General features: G+C 36.6%; 2 protein-coding genes across 2 annotated transcripts; one reads left to right on the top strand and one right to left on the bottom strand.

Annotated features, from left to right (window-relative positions):
* The first annotated feature begins 5,248 nt into the window (after window positions 1–5,248).
* LOC129255082 (alpha-1D adrenergic receptor-like) lies at window positions 5,249–7,806 on the top strand. The gene is made up of 2 exons (XM_064096569.1): window positions 5,249–5,333; window positions 6,349–7,806. Exon 2 carries the CDS (start codon window positions 6,412–6,414, stop codon window positions 7,804–7,806), a length of 1,395 nt encoding a protein of 464 aa, XP_063952639.1. The 5' UTR covers window positions 5,249–5,333; window positions 6,349–6,411.
* Window positions 7,807–13,185: 5,379 nt separating this feature from the next.
* Window positions 13,186–17,466, bottom strand: LOC129258968 (probable G-protein coupled receptor No18). Its single transcript, XM_064095997.1, has 2 exons — window positions 17,334–17,466; window positions 13,186–15,251 (listed from the first exon to the last, which is right to left on the bottom strand). Exon 2 carries the CDS (start codon window positions 15,231–15,233, stop codon window positions 13,908–13,910), a length of 1,326 nt encoding a protein of 441 aa, XP_063952067.1. The 5' UTR covers window positions 15,234–15,251; window positions 17,334–17,466; the 3' UTR covers window positions 13,186–13,907.
* Between the last annotated feature and the right edge of the window lie 324 nt (window positions 17,467–17,790).

Below are 17,790 nucleotides of genomic sequence, written 5' to 3'. Positions count from 1 at the left end.
CTGGTGGCTCCTTGGCGTCCAGTGGTTCCCTGGACATTGCCCATCTTCTATATGAGCAACTGCATCAATCCCCTGATCTATGCCGGAACGATGCCCGCCTTCCGGGAAGTTATGAGGTTCATCATCAAATGTCGCTGGACCAGCATTCCAGCTTCTATTTTCTAATAAGTCCAATGTGACATGGAAAGGAGGATGGAACGACAGGTTAGATCTTCATGATCTTGTTTATTTCCTCCATGCTCTCAGAAGCGCTCCATTGGCATGTGATCATCATTGGTGGCACCCTGCAGATGTTTAAAGTAGGGCGACAATAATAATAATGATATTATGCAACATTTATAGCGCTTATAATACAAATGTTTCAAAGCGCTGCATACTATTACCCTGGCTTTAGCACGGCTACCCTGATCGGGCTCTCGAGCATTCAAGGAATTCCGTCCTACCGGGTACCCATTTACTACACCTGGGTGAAGAGTGGCAAATGTAGATAAACGCCTTGCCAAAGGACGCGAGTGATGTGGTGGGATTTGAACCCCGGACCTTGTGGTTCAAAGTCCGGAGACTTATCCACTGAGCCACAACACCTCTATAATGGTGGACAAAGATTCCAACTGAGAGATATGGAGAAGAGGGATGGGTCTACTATGTACATAAAATTTCTTATAAATTGTAGATCATTATAATTATTACAAACCAGTATAGGTACTTGTTCCTCAAGTGTTTCGCAATTTATATAGCAAATAAGTCGTCTGTTATTAGATGATTTTGTAGTACCAACCGAAAAAGGTCCATTTGTATTTTTTGATTCATAAGCCCATATTGTAACAGGGTTTTAAGGCATCTAAAGATGTGTCCCGCCCAAAGACTGTCATCATGCATAAATATACATGACTTGTAAATACTATAAATAAATATAGCTATTTTCGTCATCTTTAGTGTAAATAGGGCCGTACAAAAAGTGGGTTCATGAGAATCACTTTGGTAAAATAGTTCAAACTGTTGACAATTTTTTGGAATTTTCTCAGAAGGCACATGTCTATATACAGTGTTCTACCCCATGATTGACTATATAGACCAAAATTTTTGTCGACGAAAACCAAATACTAGACAGAGGATCCCTATGGGCTTGATAGAAAGTAGGCCTAGCTACATGCCCAATGCAAATGTCGTGATCTCACGTTTTACATATATACTGATTTTCTTTGTCGACTATAACTTTTGTGATTTAATGTATTATGATGTACTGAATTGTTTTATGTAGCTTATGATTGTAAGAAATGTCCCTCATGCCAAAAACAAAAAGCTGCAATTTTGCATTTTTTAGATGAATGCTTGGAACCCCTTTTTGGTGCAACTTCTGCACCCAGACCAATTTTCCACCTTCAAGGCTGCAGCAAATGCAGTGGACTTCATTTTTGGAACATTTCATGATGCAGATTTATACCCTTCAGGGAATGTGTGAAAATGTATCTTATATTTAAAAAAAAAGACAAAAAAATGAATACAAAACTCCTGCACCACCTTTTGAAGTAAAACTGGCATTGGCCGGGTGCAAACAAAAATATAAAAGTTTGTATTACAACCCTTTTCATTTACTAGCATTGCCATTGTCCTTTCTTATATGCAGTTTCATTTCGTCAAATCACCATGAACACCTTCTCTTTTTTTTCCAATTCTCATTTCAAGTTCTGTTAATATCATGGCCCTTGGAAGCGGGTTTCTGAAGCCCCCCCCCCCCGATTTCCCTTGGGGACGCTTCGTGTGTTCTTTTCCATAGGCAGCACCCCCTTAAAATCTGGTAGGTATGCTAAATGGCAGAAATGTAACCAAAATGACCTATATTTTTTTTAAAACGTAAACCCTTTTTTGTAGTCAAATTTAAACCATCACTTCCTGTAAAAAAAAAAATCGTTCCCAGGGCCCTGTTTAACATGCCTACTACTTTTAAGGGGACTCTCATCCTGATGGATCTTCTTTTAAAGGGATGCTCCGGGCTGAGAATAATATGATTTAAACAGATAAAGAAAAATCAGACAAACAAAACACTGAAAATTTGATCAAAATCGGACAGGAATAACAATGTTACGGCATTTTAAAGATTTGCAATTTTCCCGTGAAACAATTTTAGGCACGTCTTCATGAATATTCAATGAGCAACATGATGATGTCATATCCCCACTTGTTCTTTTGTATTTTATTATATCAAATTAGGTTTATTCATTTTTTTTCTATCAAGAACTGAAAAAAAGTGCATTAGATATTCATTGTTGCAAATTATTTCATTATAAAGGAGACACATTTTTCACACATGTATGAAAAAATGAAACAATTATGATTTCATGTAATAACATAAGAAAAGGGAAAATGGACGTGCATATCATTATTTTCATAAAATATTGCTAGACTTTAAAATTTAATAACTTCGTTATTTGTTATCCGATTTTGATGATATTTTCAGCATTTAGCTCTGTGAATTTTACTCTATTTATTTAGATAAATTGTTTTCAACCCGGAGCACCCCTTTAATGGATAATAAAATAAAACAACAACAACAACATATATTCCGATTTCAAAGTTTTGCCAAAGTTGTACAACAATAACAAAATTTGAATAACTTTGTCAAGAAGTAGCCTTAATTGATTAATTTGTATTATTATCTTGTATAGAAATATGTTAGATACTCTTGATTATGGTTTTTTTTTATATATACAAACGACCCTGAAGTTTAATCTATTTTACTATATGTGACTTTAATAATAATAGAATTCTCTTCCATAACCATATTCATAGGCGGATCCAGCTTTTGGCAAAATGGGGGGCGTACTGCCAAGCGGCGCACATGTTTTTGCTCTTCACCGGCGCCATAAAAGAAAATGTTGATAAAGGGGTAAAGTCTGACCCTGTCAAATGCTCTTTTCAAAATGTAGGATTTCCAGTCATGCCATTTTGCATGACCACACGCAGATAATATTTCCGGGGGGGGGGGGGGGGCAAGACTCGAACATATTTAAAAAAAAACAATAAAAAAAAAACGATAGAGTAAACGGACCGAGCTGCTCAATGGGGCGATTATTGTTTTTTACAAGTGTAATAAATGTATTTGGTGCACATCTCACATTTGCACATTTTTCATAGTTTTCATGAAATGTTAAGGAAAAAATGTGTTTTCACAACAGCTGATCGGGAATTTGCCCCCCCCCCCCTTCCCCTTGCTGCTTACGACCATTCCCTGAAGTCCACTTAAACATATCTCATTATAACAGAAAATATACATCAATTTAAACATATACTCTTTCTAAAACATATATAGAGAGAGATTGAAAAACTTGTTAAAGAAAGAAACAAGCAAAAAGTAACACAAATTATGCATGTTATGTGCGATTTCAAAATCTCGTGTACTAACCCTTTTATTGCGATGAGGCCAATACTTTTGTATATTAATTGAGATACAAGTTTTTTTAACTATATATATACAATGATACTACATCATGAATCATTTGGAATACATCACCAATCCAGGTTTATATATTATTCAATTTTCATGTACATGATGTATAGGCCTATACATGTATACAGAATTTGGTATTTATATATATACATTGTGATGCTTTTCACTAAATCAAATGCAATTTGTAATGATAAGTAATTTTTATCTAATTACTTTGATGAAACTGGATATATGACCTGAATTCAGAAAGAGATCCTTCAAGACAAAGATTTGGAAATAGTTCTCCAGTTTTACAGGTATCGTTATCTTTGTTTTTAACTTCTTCCTGAGTGATCAGATGAATAATATTTAACTTAATGGAAGATGAAAATAAATCAAATTTTGTGGCTTAAACATTTAAGACCTCAGGCAGCGCCGATTTTTCTTTACCGGCGCCGATTTATAACCAGATGGCGCCGATTATTCTTGCTCGGCGCCGATTTAGATTTAGGTGGAGCCGTGGAGGTGATTATTCTTGATCGGCGCCGGTTAAGACTCTGGCAGCGCCGATTTATAACCAGATGGCGCTGATTATTCTTGTCCGGCCCCGATTTAGATTTAGGTCGCGCTGATTATCCTTGATCGGCGCCGGTTAAGAACTCAGGCAGCGCCGATTTTTCTTTACCGGCGCCGATTTATAACCAGATGGCCCCGATTATTCTTGTCTGGTGCCAATTTAGATTTAGGTGGCGCTGATTAACCTTGATCGGCACCGGTTAAGACTCTGGCAGCGCCGATTTATAACCAGATGGCGCTGATTATTCTTGTCCGGCCCCGATTTAGATTTAGGTGGCGCTGATTATCCTTGATCGGCGCCGGTTAAGAACTCAGGCAGCGTTGATTTTTCTTTACCGGCGCCGATTTATAACCAGATGGCGCTGATTATTCTTGTCCGGTGCCGATTTAGATTTAGGTGGCGCTGATTATCCTTGATCGGCGCCGGTTAAGAACTCAGGCAGCGCCGATTTTTCTATACCGGCGCCGATTTATAACCAGATGGCGCTGATTATTCTTGTCCGGCGCCGATTTAGATTTAGGTGGCGCTGATTATTATTGATTGGCGCCAGTTATGTGCAGGCAGCGCACTGCTGATTATTTTTAACCGGCGAAGTTGTTGGGAAAAGGGTAGTTAAAAGAAAAGATAAGGAAGATGGTTATGATTGTGCTTTGCTGGGGGATAGTCTTCCCTTTACTGTTGCTAATATCATATCAGTGTATATTTTTTTTAAGCGGCGCCTTTTCTTTAATTTCTTTCCTTTACTTTAATGTTTTAAGCGGTGCCTTTTCTTTTCTTTCTTTTACTTTTATTTTTTTGAGCGGCGACTTCGGTGCCGCTCAAATATTAGGGGGGCGTGCCCCCCCTGGATCCGCAACTGATATTTTATGTAATCAGACGAGGCGAGAGAGAGAGAGAGACAGACCCACCCACACACCTATAGACAAATAAGGAGGGTAAGAGAGGATAGGCGTAAAAGGATGTATAAAGATGATGTCTCATATTGCAAAAGTAATGACTAACACGTGCATGTTATACAGTCATTTCCAGTTATGTCCAAAAGTACTTTTTAACAAGTCTGAATTTTAAATACGTTGAACGGGGGTTCCGTGATTTAAAGCATGAGAATAAAACAATAATTTTCGATTCATTTCAACTCATTTTGTGAAGGATTCACGTCGCACATTTTCTCTCTCTCTCGTCATGGACCTACACTGCATGGTGTGCATGGCGTTAAATTTTGAGTGCCATTTGTTTGCTATACATGCAGTCCGGTGTATAATATATAGATAGGAGAGAATGACGATACTCAGAGGAGACTTATGACTTGGAAGAATTTACAAATAACAGGTGAGAAATTGAGATATCGTGAGTAAACAGAAGTATGCTCTACTTATGTCCAAATTGGACATTCATAAGTATTTTGATAATTAGAGCGAATATGAATGGTTCGGGAACGGGTGAGGTTCGTGTGATTGGTATATGAGTTAGCAACGATTTATTTGATGTACATACTACTAGTATGGCAAATAAAATTCTGCACCCCAAAATAAAGGGATATGTTTGTAAACCGTTGTTTCTTAATGAAGGACAAGTATGCATTAGGCTACACAAAGTTATTCGAATCTAAATATCAAAAGCCTATACTCCATTGACCCCACCCCTCGCATTAATGTACCCACCCGCCTATATGGTACACTTATCATTGAGACAAATAAGAAATTTATTAAATCGGGTTTCTTTACGAAAAAAATCCCAAGACTGGGGTTTAAATGGAAAGGGTCACGCGATCAACATGCTGGGCCACAGGTCCGGGAAAGGATACACTTGAATAAAGATGTAATAACCATCTAATTGTAATTTTCTACATGGTTAGCCCCAAAATTTCGGCTCAGCCCCCCTACCCCCACTTTCAAAACTGTTCCGCGTCCCTGATCTATGAGAAAAATAAAATAAAACTGACACTGATCCCAATGATATTTAAAAGCACTTGCCGAGTCGTAATCTTCAGAGCGTGTTACGTAGAGGATATTACCCACTACCCAGGCTTCCACAGTAAAAGCTGCTAGGAACAAATTCCTACCGGGAACTATAATTTACCAAACTTGGGTCGAATGTGGCAAATCTGGATAGTATTGTCAAAGGGCGTTCATACTGGGGTGGGATTCAAATCAGAATCCCACATGTGATCCATAGTCCAGATACATATACCAAAATGACCATGACATGCATGATATACAGTTAGTATAATCAACGTCATTGTCGTACGGCATGCATAAGAGTGTCTTCAACCAATAAATTGCTTTATAATTTACAGTTTCCTCTTGGATAAAATAAACAATTTTGTTGTGTTCTTACAATATAGGTTTTGACAGTCAGCATTTCAACGTGGTGGAATGCGCATATAGGCATACTGGAATCCCAGATAATGGCAAGTACTATTCCCCCTCATCAGAATAGCTCAAGTCTTGCAGCTGAAGGTGGCAGTGATGGACGACTATACGTTCTAGAAAACCCAGTGCTTCGAATCATTATTGGTACACTCTTTGTCGTGATATCTATCGTGGGCGCCATAGGAAACTTGCTTATAATCTCATCAATAGCTCTCTCTAGGAAACTAAGAAGTGCCACCAACTGCTTTATCGGAAACCTAGCCGTTGCTGATTTACTCTCGTGCTTAAGCCTACCATTTAACGCGGTTGCCATGTTCAGTATGTCCGGCTGGCCTCTACCGGGTTGGATCTGCGCCCTTGTCTCCACAGTTGTCTTGAACTGTATATCAGCGAGTGTACTGACACTTGCCTTCATTGCTTTCAATCGTTGGTACTTGCTGGGAAGATCAAAAGAGATATTCCAGAAGTTGTATACCCCAAGAAAAATGGGTTTGATGATTGTATTCTCATGGTTGTACCCTTTTGTTCTTATTCTGGCCCCTCATTTCAGCGGGTTCATATCTATTGGATACTCTGAAGAATATAAAATATGTGCTCTGGACACTGGAAGTAAATATGCAGATTACTACAGCATGATGGGTGGACTTTTGGTAATCCTTCCAGCTTTTGTAGCACTTTTTGTAATCTATATCAGAATATACCGTCTTGTGACCAAACATGAGGAAACTATACAATCTACGATGGGTAAAGATATTTCAGACCATAGCAACAGCACGGTTCTTGTTAATAGAGGGTTTAAAGGATCTAACATTTCCATCCCTCCACCCGATAGTTCATTGTCTTGGATAGATCCTGGTGAAAAGAACATTCCAGTATTTGTAAGTCGGCAAGACTCTTCACCAGCGCGATTACAGAGTGGCCCATCTCTGGAAGTTCCATTTGATTTACAAAACAAGAACCTGTGTAACAAGAATTTAGCCAGCGCACCTACATCTACTGGCGCACCAGCAATCGCTTTGAAATTACACCGAGTTACACCATGTACAAACCTTTCATTAGAGCAGGTTCAGCAAGGATTGCTACATAAGTCACCCGGACAGAAAGGGTTGCACAACAAAAGTCACATCCTGCCCATGGAGAACAAGAGACAAAATATGAACATAAAAACGGTGAAAATAACCAAGAAACTAGCCATTATCGTCGTCGTTTTCGTCGTTTGCACTCTTCCTTTTGGCATAGGGACATTAGTTCCTCCAAGTAGACCGGCCGTACCTTGGAATTATCTTCTGCTCTTTTTCAATAGTTGCGTCAATCCGATCATCTATGCCTGGACCATGAGGTCTTTCCGCGATGTCATGGGGTGCATAGCACGATGCCGTTTCTATAATATTAAAGACCCAACAGAATTCGCCCGATTTTTAAGACGTTAGTTCAGATAATCTTTATGTGCGTAGCGGTAAAAGAAAGAAAAAAATCCTTTTAAGTGAAGGGTTTTTAATTAAGAAATCTAAATTTGCACAATTTCCTAGGTAATGTCATGTTATAGTCTCAAAATCCCAAACATTGGCGACATGCACTACAATTTTGAATTTACAGTATTCTAATATTTTGTAATAATTTCAAACAGACATCAATAATGTTGTGTCTATTGGTAGTATAACGAAATAAATGATGAATGAATAAAGAAAATAAATAACTGAATAGATAATGAATTACTTCATTCCAATTAACAAACTAATGTTTTTTATCATACGAAACAATGTCCATTAGATACTGTGCCTGGCACAGATTTATGTAAAGTTTATGATGCACTGAATCATAGTGTTTAGGCAAAACAAATATCGGCTGATATTTCAATTTCAATGACGCAAATACCTATGATAGTTTATGATTAGCCTCGTTCTTGAGTTGAAGAGTATCGTGGTTGATTTATCTATTGATAATTGTGATGGTATAGTGGCTGATGAAAATAAAAAGTAGTTAACATTTGTCAATAAACATGCACAAAAACGTAAAAAATACAATATGTTGGCATGATCAGCCACCCACTTTCAAAACCGTTCCGCGGCCTATACAATATGATCTCCTTTTGATTGTACAGAGAATATCATTTTCTTTTGTAGACCTATGATATGGAGCATAAATCGACAAAACTAGATTGTCCTTCAGATGTAGATTTTAATTTACAAAATATCATATTTAGCTTCACGGGAATTAAACTTCATTGGAAATCTGATTTAGGACCTAGAACATATAATATAAATATAATAATTTTTCAGCATTTCATAACAATAAACATAATGATAACATAATGATTAAGATTCGTTCTAAGTCAGATATAAATTATACATGGACAATTTTCTCTTGAAAATGTTGAAACATGTATATAAACTATAAAAAAATACATAGAATATCGAAAATTAAAATGTGGGAGACCTCCATCTTAAGCTTGCATGGAGCTTGAAATTAAAGGAGCCCTCGAAAGGAAAGGGGAGAGAAAAACAGACTATATACAGCGAAATAAATAAAGTGCATGTTAGAGTCATGCTTACGAACAGCCTTATTTTTGAATACCCCAAAACTGTGTCAAATGCCTTCTTCAGATCAACAAAAATTGCTCCAGTGACGAATCCGTCGTTCATGCCTCTAAGAATGTGGTCATTAACATGTATCACTTCAGTTTGGGTTGAGTGATGCGGTCTAAAACGAGATATGTCATTGGTTATTCTTTCGTTAATCAATTGTTTAATTTCAAAATTGCTTGCCTGATTTGGAAGCAGTTACTTATTTTGGGCCCTTCACAAATGTGTGGACATGTGTGGGTGGTGGTGTTTGGGGGTTTATGGGAGATGTGATGTGTTGTTTATGTGTGGGTGGTTAAGTCGGTATGTGTGTTTGGGTTGATGTGTGTGTGTGTGCGAGAAAGGTTATGTGTAGGTGTGGAGGTGTGAGGGGGTGTATGGGTTTGTGTGTGTGGGTGGAATAATGGGCATATAGGTGTCTTGTGTTCACACAATTACCTTTTTCACACTTTGTTTGATTCTTCACCCAGCAACTTGGCGCAACTGAGATTTTACGACTTTCTGGTGATTGCCTCGTAGTCAGTCATTCATGCAAAGTCGTAGGCATATATACCAAAAACTAAAAGACCTATACTTACATCGATTAGGGAATTCTTCGGAGCTCTCCTGGCCATTATTCAACGTCACCTCAATCAACAATTGTCAATCTTGAATGATTTTCAAAATAATTTATTTAGGCCTATAAGAGATAAACTATAAGCATAAATTATAAGGGATGAGGCTGATAGGTATATCGAACAGTCGCAACTCCTATTATCAAGATTGAGTGTAGTACATTGAGATCATCCTAAATACAAACATCAATTTTGAAGAACACATACGCTGGTGGATATTTCAAAAGATATGCTTTATTTGAACTCTGAGGAACAACCAAATAAATTGAAAAGTAAATACAAAGACACGAATTATTGTCAATTATTATAGCTTTCAAATTGAATCTGATTAAATGCCTGGATGTAATAGAAGTTTAGGGAAACATATGGGCAGTATCAAACCAACAGAAAGTAGAATATGACAACAAATAATTACACCAACGAACCGGTGACAGCAAATCAGGTTTTGAATTCATCAAATACTTATCATTGGTGTGACGTCGATTAAATTAATCAAAGTTTAGACGAAACTTTAGTCAATGCTTGAAAATTGTTAGCTCATATCTTAAAAAATGTATGTATAATTATTCAACATGTTAAATCACAACATTTATAAGCAATGCATATATATGTACTTTGCGTTCGAGATCAGTAAAAGCCAGTGGTAAACTATTGATGTAAATTACAAACATTAACGGCCCTAATATTGAGCCTTGGGGCACTCCAATGGTAACCGGACGGACAAATGAAGACATACAATCATCTATTTTCATGATTTTTAGTTAATAATTGTGCTCTCTTTTCGGAATACGATCTAAACCACTGCATCTCACGTCCTTTGACACCAGCATGATATAATTTTTCTAATATTATGACGGTCAACTGTGTCAAATGCCTTTTTCAGATCAACAAAAATTGCTCCAGTGACGAATCCGTCGTTCATATGACTCTAAGAATGTGATCAGTAACATATATCACTTCAGTTTGGGTTGAGTGATGCGGTCTAATAACCAGATTGCTCTCGTAACAATATTTACTTTCTTTGGGGAAATTTGTAGAGTTAATTATGAACTGCTCTTTCTCATATTTTGGATACAGCATGAACGACAGATATAGGTCTGTAGTTTCCGATGTCTTCTTGTTCACCACACTTATAAACTGGAGAAACTTTTGCTATTTTCCATTTATCAGGAAACATGTAGCTAACAAAGCATTTATAGTTTAGTTTATTCTTTATTTAAAAATCACACCCGTCAAAACCGACGGCCGGCCTAAGAAGGCATATGAGTGATGGCATCAAAATGTATAAAAGTCACATACAAAGGAAATCATAAGGTATTCACAAAGTAAACTTAACATTACAGGTATGAATAGCACCTCATTGAAAAAAAAATTGGTGGAAGTCAAATATTATTTCTTGAATATATCATTTCTTTACGAACAGTGAGAATTTCATTTGCATATCTGGCTATTGAGCAGCAGTCAGTGATTTCAAAATAATAGGACATGCAGATTTTAGAAGCCTGGGTGATATTCCATCGATTCCTGTGGCTTTAGCAGATTTCATAGCTTTTATTACCTTTTGCATGTCATGCTCACTAGTGGTTCAAAAGTAAAATTATCCCCTAGATTTTCAAGATCGTCATCAAATATCGAATGATCGATTTCGTCATCCATAAATCAAATTTCTTTCCAATATGAACAAAGTATTTAGTAAACTCATCTGCCAAAAGTTAATTAGTATGTTGTATCGGTAAAGTTCTTCGACGTTCGACATAGATAGCGCTTCTTTTGTTATTTCCCACAATTTTGTTGGATTGCCGTTATTTTATTTTATTCCATTTGAATAATATTGCCTCTTCGTGCATTTAGTCATCATTGTTATTTACAGCATTCCGTGCCTTTTTGACAGCTTTCTAATGTTCAAACTTGCCACTTTTGGGGACTTTTGTACGCAATATATATCTCTGCCTTCCGAGTTTGAGTATTGCTCTAGCTGGTAACCCCTGGTGCATTACGTATATTGCTACATCGAAATATTGAGTACGGTGCATGTCTACTGTGAGCTACAGAGAACATATTCTCCCAAGTCTCCCAAGCTTCGTTTACATTATTAAGTAGTAATTCATTACTACTTAATTAAGTAGTAAGTTTTCGATAACTTTTTAAAGTGATGAATGAATCTCGTCTGTTTGAGTGAGTCTGGAAAAGTATTCCAAATATCAGGCCCATGATGTCTGAGCGTTTTTTTTTTCAATTCAATTTCAATTTATTTCATTCAAAATTAAATTTTATATGTTAATGGTGTCCTCGGATTATTTAAGTGAATGTTGTGTTAAGTTCGTGTTGGATATGAATGCAAGTTGTTATTATAAGAAAAGAAGTCTGTAATCACGAGAGGAAGCATTTTGTAGTAATATTTAAACATGAAAATAGTTCTTTGTATAGTAATTATATCATTTATCTTGTATGTTTTTGGTTGATAAAAAGAGGATCAGTGTGTGACAGATATGCTGATTAAGGGCAGACCCTAACAGCTTTCTTTTGTAATACAAATAAATGGTCGAGTTAATTTGTTTTAATACAATTTCCCCAGATAAGGTTGCAATAATTGATATATGGTATATCATAAGACATAAGAAGATAGATAGTTTCATGCAGATTTAGACTATATTGCTTTCCCAATAAGCTATACTGAATTTGAAGTTTTAAGGGGAAACCAATGTCCTCTATACACAACATCGAAATAAAAAAGAAAAATGTTTGAATGACACATATTCACAATGAATATAAACAATTGATTTGATTACATGTGTAAGTTACATAACTTCACAAGTACAAAATAATAATTACTAATACAAAAAAATGAAATCATGGGCTCCAAGTAAAGCCCCTCTTTAGATTTGGTAAAGGGTAAAGAATGTGAATTATACTCTTATATCATCAAATTTATATAAGCGTAGTAGTCATTAAACATATTTAACCCATCATAATTTAAAAATGGCATATTCCGGAAATTAAATTAAATTTAGCGCCCATTATCAGTCATACCGCAGGTCCCTATGCTTAGGAGCAAATAGGCCAAAGTCATCCAAATCCTCTCGCGGCTGAATCCTCCTTCCTGCAAAATCTCGTGAACAGTGAGATTTTCTTTCTCTAAGAATTAACCTACTTTATCATCAAGTCAAATTAAATATCATTGCACAATCGGATAGAGGAAATGTTTCTCTTTCATATTGGTTATTTATATTTTTAAAAACATTTTGATAAATAAGTAAATTTCAGGCCTGAAAATGTGCCCCAGAACTGAATTTTCTCCCTCTGTTTTCTTCTGTAAATTGTGCAAATTTTTATTTTAAGCCTCAAAGATATCTATATCACCACAATGCTAAACTCCTGTACTTTCTCACAATGTCACTCTTGATATGCGGCACTTACTCCTTGTCCGATTTTGATGACATTTTCAGTGTTGTATTTGTCTGATTTTTCGTTTTTGTTCAAATCATATTATTTTCGTTTTTGTTCAAATCATATTATTTTCAGCCTGGAGTACCACTTTAAATCAGTTGTCAATCCAAATGTTTTAATTCTTTGGAAGACAAAATTTGAATAAACACAACAAAAAAAAACAAGTGGGGATGTGACACTGTTAATTTGCTCTTTGAATATTAATGAAGACATGCATAGACCATGTGTAGACTGTTTCACCGAAATAATGCAAATCTTTAAGATGTCTATTCCTTGTCCAATTTTGATGAAATTTTCAGTATTTTATTTGTCTGACTTTTCTTTCTCTGTTGAAGCCATATTATTTTCAGCCTTAAGTATCTATTTAAAACAAGATAAAACTATTACAGTAATCCTTCCTATTAAGTTGTTCCTATTGAAGTGTTCAATGAATTAGTCTAGATTTGTCTGATTTATCTTTATGTTCAAATCATATTATTTTTCAACTGGAGAACCCCCTTTAAAAGGGTTTGCCATATTATATGCCCGTACGTCGATCGCTGAATGAAACTCGCTAATTGATCATGTCAATGCCTCACCAGCTATGGTCTGTCTTTAAGATCTGAAGACATTTGACATAACCGATGATACAGGTTCTGACTGACTTCTTGACTCTCTTTCCTTCTACAGTATACACACGCGGATATGAATACATAGAAGCAACCACTTTAGGAAAATGGCCAAAAGTACATGGTCTAACCGTGAAAGACAATATATACCGGAATGAAATATCATTCTATCTTTGGAAAATAATTACAATTCTTTGGCTATGATAAAGATGACCACTAAATTGTCTGAAAAAGTGATACACTTGAGCAACCAACTTTATAGGCACCCGATCTAACCATATTAACGAAATCGACTTAAGCATGCAATTGGATCGGGTATGTTTTTAAGGCGACAACGAATGATGGCCAGCATCACCTTGCGGAAATCTGGCATTGTTCTGGCGTAAATCAAAGGGTTGATGCAACTATTTAATGACAGCATCAAACCAGTCCAAGGGATACCAGGATCGCTTGGAGGAACAACAACGCTTACACCGAACGGGAGAAGGCAAATGAAGAAGGCTAAAACAACGATGGCAAGTCTTTTCGTTACCGTGACATTGTATTTGTTCAGTCGTGGTTGTGTCTTGTTTTCAGATGCCTTTGGCTTAAAGAATCTTGGACGCTTCTGATTAACTTTCGGTTCTTCTGGAGACCGCTTTGAAAGATCTCTAGGAATTTCAGGTGATGATTTCTTTTGGAAATTCTCTTCATTGGCTATTGCTTTGTCATCCCCAGATGATTCGTCCAGGCCTTTCTCTGTTGTTTGTGATATGTCCATGTTCAATGTCGAACAGCTTTGTTTGGTTGCATTGTCGGGTGAGAGGTTGCTTTGTGCAACCGATGAAACTTCCGATGAGCTCATTTCTGTTTGAACATTTTGAGACTCGGGTATGCCTGCCTTTTTGAGCTGGTTCATATTTTTTCTCTGTTTGGTAACGAAGAGATAGATCCGAATGTAAATCACAACTATGGCAATGAATACAGGAATAATGCCACCTGCCCCTGCTATGAGGCTATATAGGTCCGAGTTAGGAAGTGATGTATCTTGTGAGCATGTTTTGTACTCGTAAGAATATCCCAGTCGACCCAACCCTGCAAAGTGAGGCACCAGGACCAAAAGAGCTGGGTAAAGCCAAGCACTGAGTACCATCAAGCATATGTTCCGAGTTGTGTAGAGCTTCTGGAAGCTTCCAATTATTTTAGTCAGCAAGAACCAGCGGTTATAGGCAATGAGAGATAACGTCATGACGCTTGCGCCTACACATATCAGACTCACAACAGAATTGGCAGCACAGATCCAACCAGCCAGAGGCCAACCGTCACGGCTAAGTAAGGCGACAATATGAAAAGGTAGAGAGAGGCATGTTAGAAGGTCTGAGCAACCCAGGTTGACAACGAACCAGTTGGTGGATGTACGGAGTTTACGAGAAAGGATTACGGCAATGATAACGAGAGTGTTGCCGATGGATCCAACCACAAAGACGATACAAAGGATGGTGGCTGTAGCAATGCGTTGGTTGTAATCTTCAAACACGAAGAGATCCGAATTCCTACTCCCGTTCATGACTTTTGTCTTCGTTTGAGTTGTTGAAGTTATACCTTCATTTAGTATGTCGTCATCCATCTTCTTTTGTATCAAGTTCTAAAAAATAACAATGAGAGATATGCATTATTAGTTCAAATATCCTTCACTGTAAGCATGGACCTATTGTGTGGCGGCAGTTGAGGGATTGATTTTTGTTGGGTTCTCTTTTTTATTCCCCTTAATTTCAAGTAATGTTTTCATTGCAAAATAGGCATAGGTATAGGGTTTGTAACATGATAATGATAACATTCTAAATCATAAAGCGTTTTAGACTAATGTTTCAAAGTGCAATTTATACAAATATGAAAAAGGAATCTATTACAATCATAATATAAGAATTACTTAATGAAAATACATGATCAATAACAAACAACTTGAAAGAGAATAATACATATGAACGCAACAACGAAAAGAATCAAATACATTGACGGGTAGATTGCAATGCAAATGGAACCGATACCATGGATACCTTATACCACAGGTACATGCAGATGTTTTCTGGTTTTGTTTTTTGTTTTGTTTAAGTTGTTTGATTTCAGTAAGATTAGATCAGAGTGAATTATTTGTCTTGTATTAATATCCTTCTCAGATTACCCCCCCTTCTCTAATTGTTTTGATACCCACAACCCCCCTCCCTAAATGTTTGGTAAAGACTTTTTTTTTGCTTGTCAACATTTTATTCAGCTTCAACCCCCCTTTCAAATATCCTGCGTACGCTACTGTTCAGAATTAACATGTATGAAATTTATTAACAAATATTAATCAACGAATATCACGAAAATAATTATAAAAGGCTGTAACCAGGGTGCTCAGTGTTATGACATCGATCCGCCTACACACACACACACACACACGCACCCTCACACCTCACTCACGCGTGTGCGCACACACTCCTCCATCACTAATACCGCCTCCAACAAAAAAACAACCACATCCCTAACCAGAAAAACACCTTTTATGTCTCCGTGAAACATGGCACTGTCATTTAATTTGTAGATAATTGCAAATTTTACAATCATTTTACAGTTGTAAATGATCTATTTTTTTGGTTGGTCAAAATAGTTTACGATTCTCTACACGAAAATAAAAACGAATAAACCAGTGGCTGATCCAGATAGGGGCACATTCGACCCGTGCCCCCCCCCCCGCCCCGCCCTTTTTGAGAGGCATAACAATTTGTTTATACACACCGTAGGACCCCCCCCCCCTTTTTTTTTTTTACTTGTCTTATTTTTCCTGGAACAAAAAGACGTAGGCTACATTTGGTAGTGAAAACCCTTTTTTTTTGGCCTGTCCAAGTTTTCCTGACATAAATCACCATAAAAGTCCCCCACCCTTAATGGAAATCCTGGATCCTTCCCTGGAATAAACTGTTATTGCTCTGCGGCTGGGAGGAGGTGATTAGAAGATATTTCTTTCATATCAATTTTGACATGATTGTCTGAGCAGCCTCGAGCAATATCTAGCAGTCTATAGAAACATATATAGGTCGAGGTGAATTTTCTAGCTGTTCATTTCTTTTTCATTTTTCATTAATCTTTTGCTATGATTAGTATGACATTAATACATCATGACACATATCTCATAATAACCACGTAAACGTTTTAATAATAAAAAAATCAATAAGAGAATGATCAGATGACATGTCTTCGTTAGATTGGTCCGAGTATCTATGCTCGTTCATTTCCTCATTATCATGACTTCCAAGCTCTCATTGTTGGCTATATTGATGTATTGATTCACCCAATATTATTCCGGTGTCAGTTGTAGATTAAATGTAGATACGAGATATATTACTTTGTTTTGTTTATAATGTTCAGAGTAAAATCATGACCAACCTACAACACACCGAGAGACATGATAAAATGAATTGATGCCAATTTGGAATGATACATTTAATTTGAAGTAAATTTCTTGATCGATTTTTTTTAGTTATACATCAGCCAATCCAGTTAGAAATACAAAAGCAATTAGAGGGTGAATTTCACTAACAACTGTTAAATATAAGTTACTAAATCAATGCCAGTGCATCTGATTGGCTCAAAACAAGGGCCTACCATTTGCTTCACAAAGTGCTTACCAGTTCTCCTTTAACTAAGAGTCAAATAATTAATTGGCATTTCTTCCATGGGTACTTACATGGTATAGAAATTAGCAGCTGGTTAAAGCAGAAGATATTTGATTAGGTGAAGATAGAGAAAGCACTTCCCGCAGTTGTAGGTGGTTCATTTTGCATTATCAAACATGACTTGTACTATAAAGGTGTGCGTGACCAGAAAAATAATTGCATGGGCGAGATAGAATAAGAACGGAAAGAAAAGAATATTTCGGAGACACACACAGAAAGGGAAAATCTAATGTGCTGCAAAGTACAAAGGCAACAAAAGATTCATTGAACCGATCGACAAAATATGAATAATAACATTTTAATGTTGTCATTCTCCAGTATTGACAGAGTTTCTTCTAAAACGTGTGTACACCCTCGCATAAATCAATAGAGTGTGAATCTGTCATAATCATACAAACTTAAAATTTGTTTGAAATATCTTATCTGATGGAGATTTTAATGCTTAACATGAAACTGTCAATATGATTA

The sequence above is a fragment of the Lytechinus pictus genome, chromosome 1, assembly GCF_037042905.1.
Source record: "Lytechinus pictus isolate F3 Inbred chromosome 1, Lp3.0, whole genome shotgun sequence".
NCBI lineage: Eukaryota > Metazoa > Echinodermata > Echinoidea > Temnopleuroida > Toxopneustidae > Lytechinus > Lytechinus pictus.
This window is presented reverse-complemented; position numbering and strand designations above follow the sequence as displayed.

Coding starts and splice junctions, on each gene's coding strand:
- LOC129255082 (XM_064096569.1), top strand. CDS start 6,412: ATGGCAAGTACTATTCCCCCTCATCAGAATAGCTCAAGTCTTGCAGCT.
- LOC129258968 (XM_064095997.1), bottom strand. CDS start 15,233: ATGGATGACGACATACTAAATGAAGGTATAACTTCAACAACTCAAACG.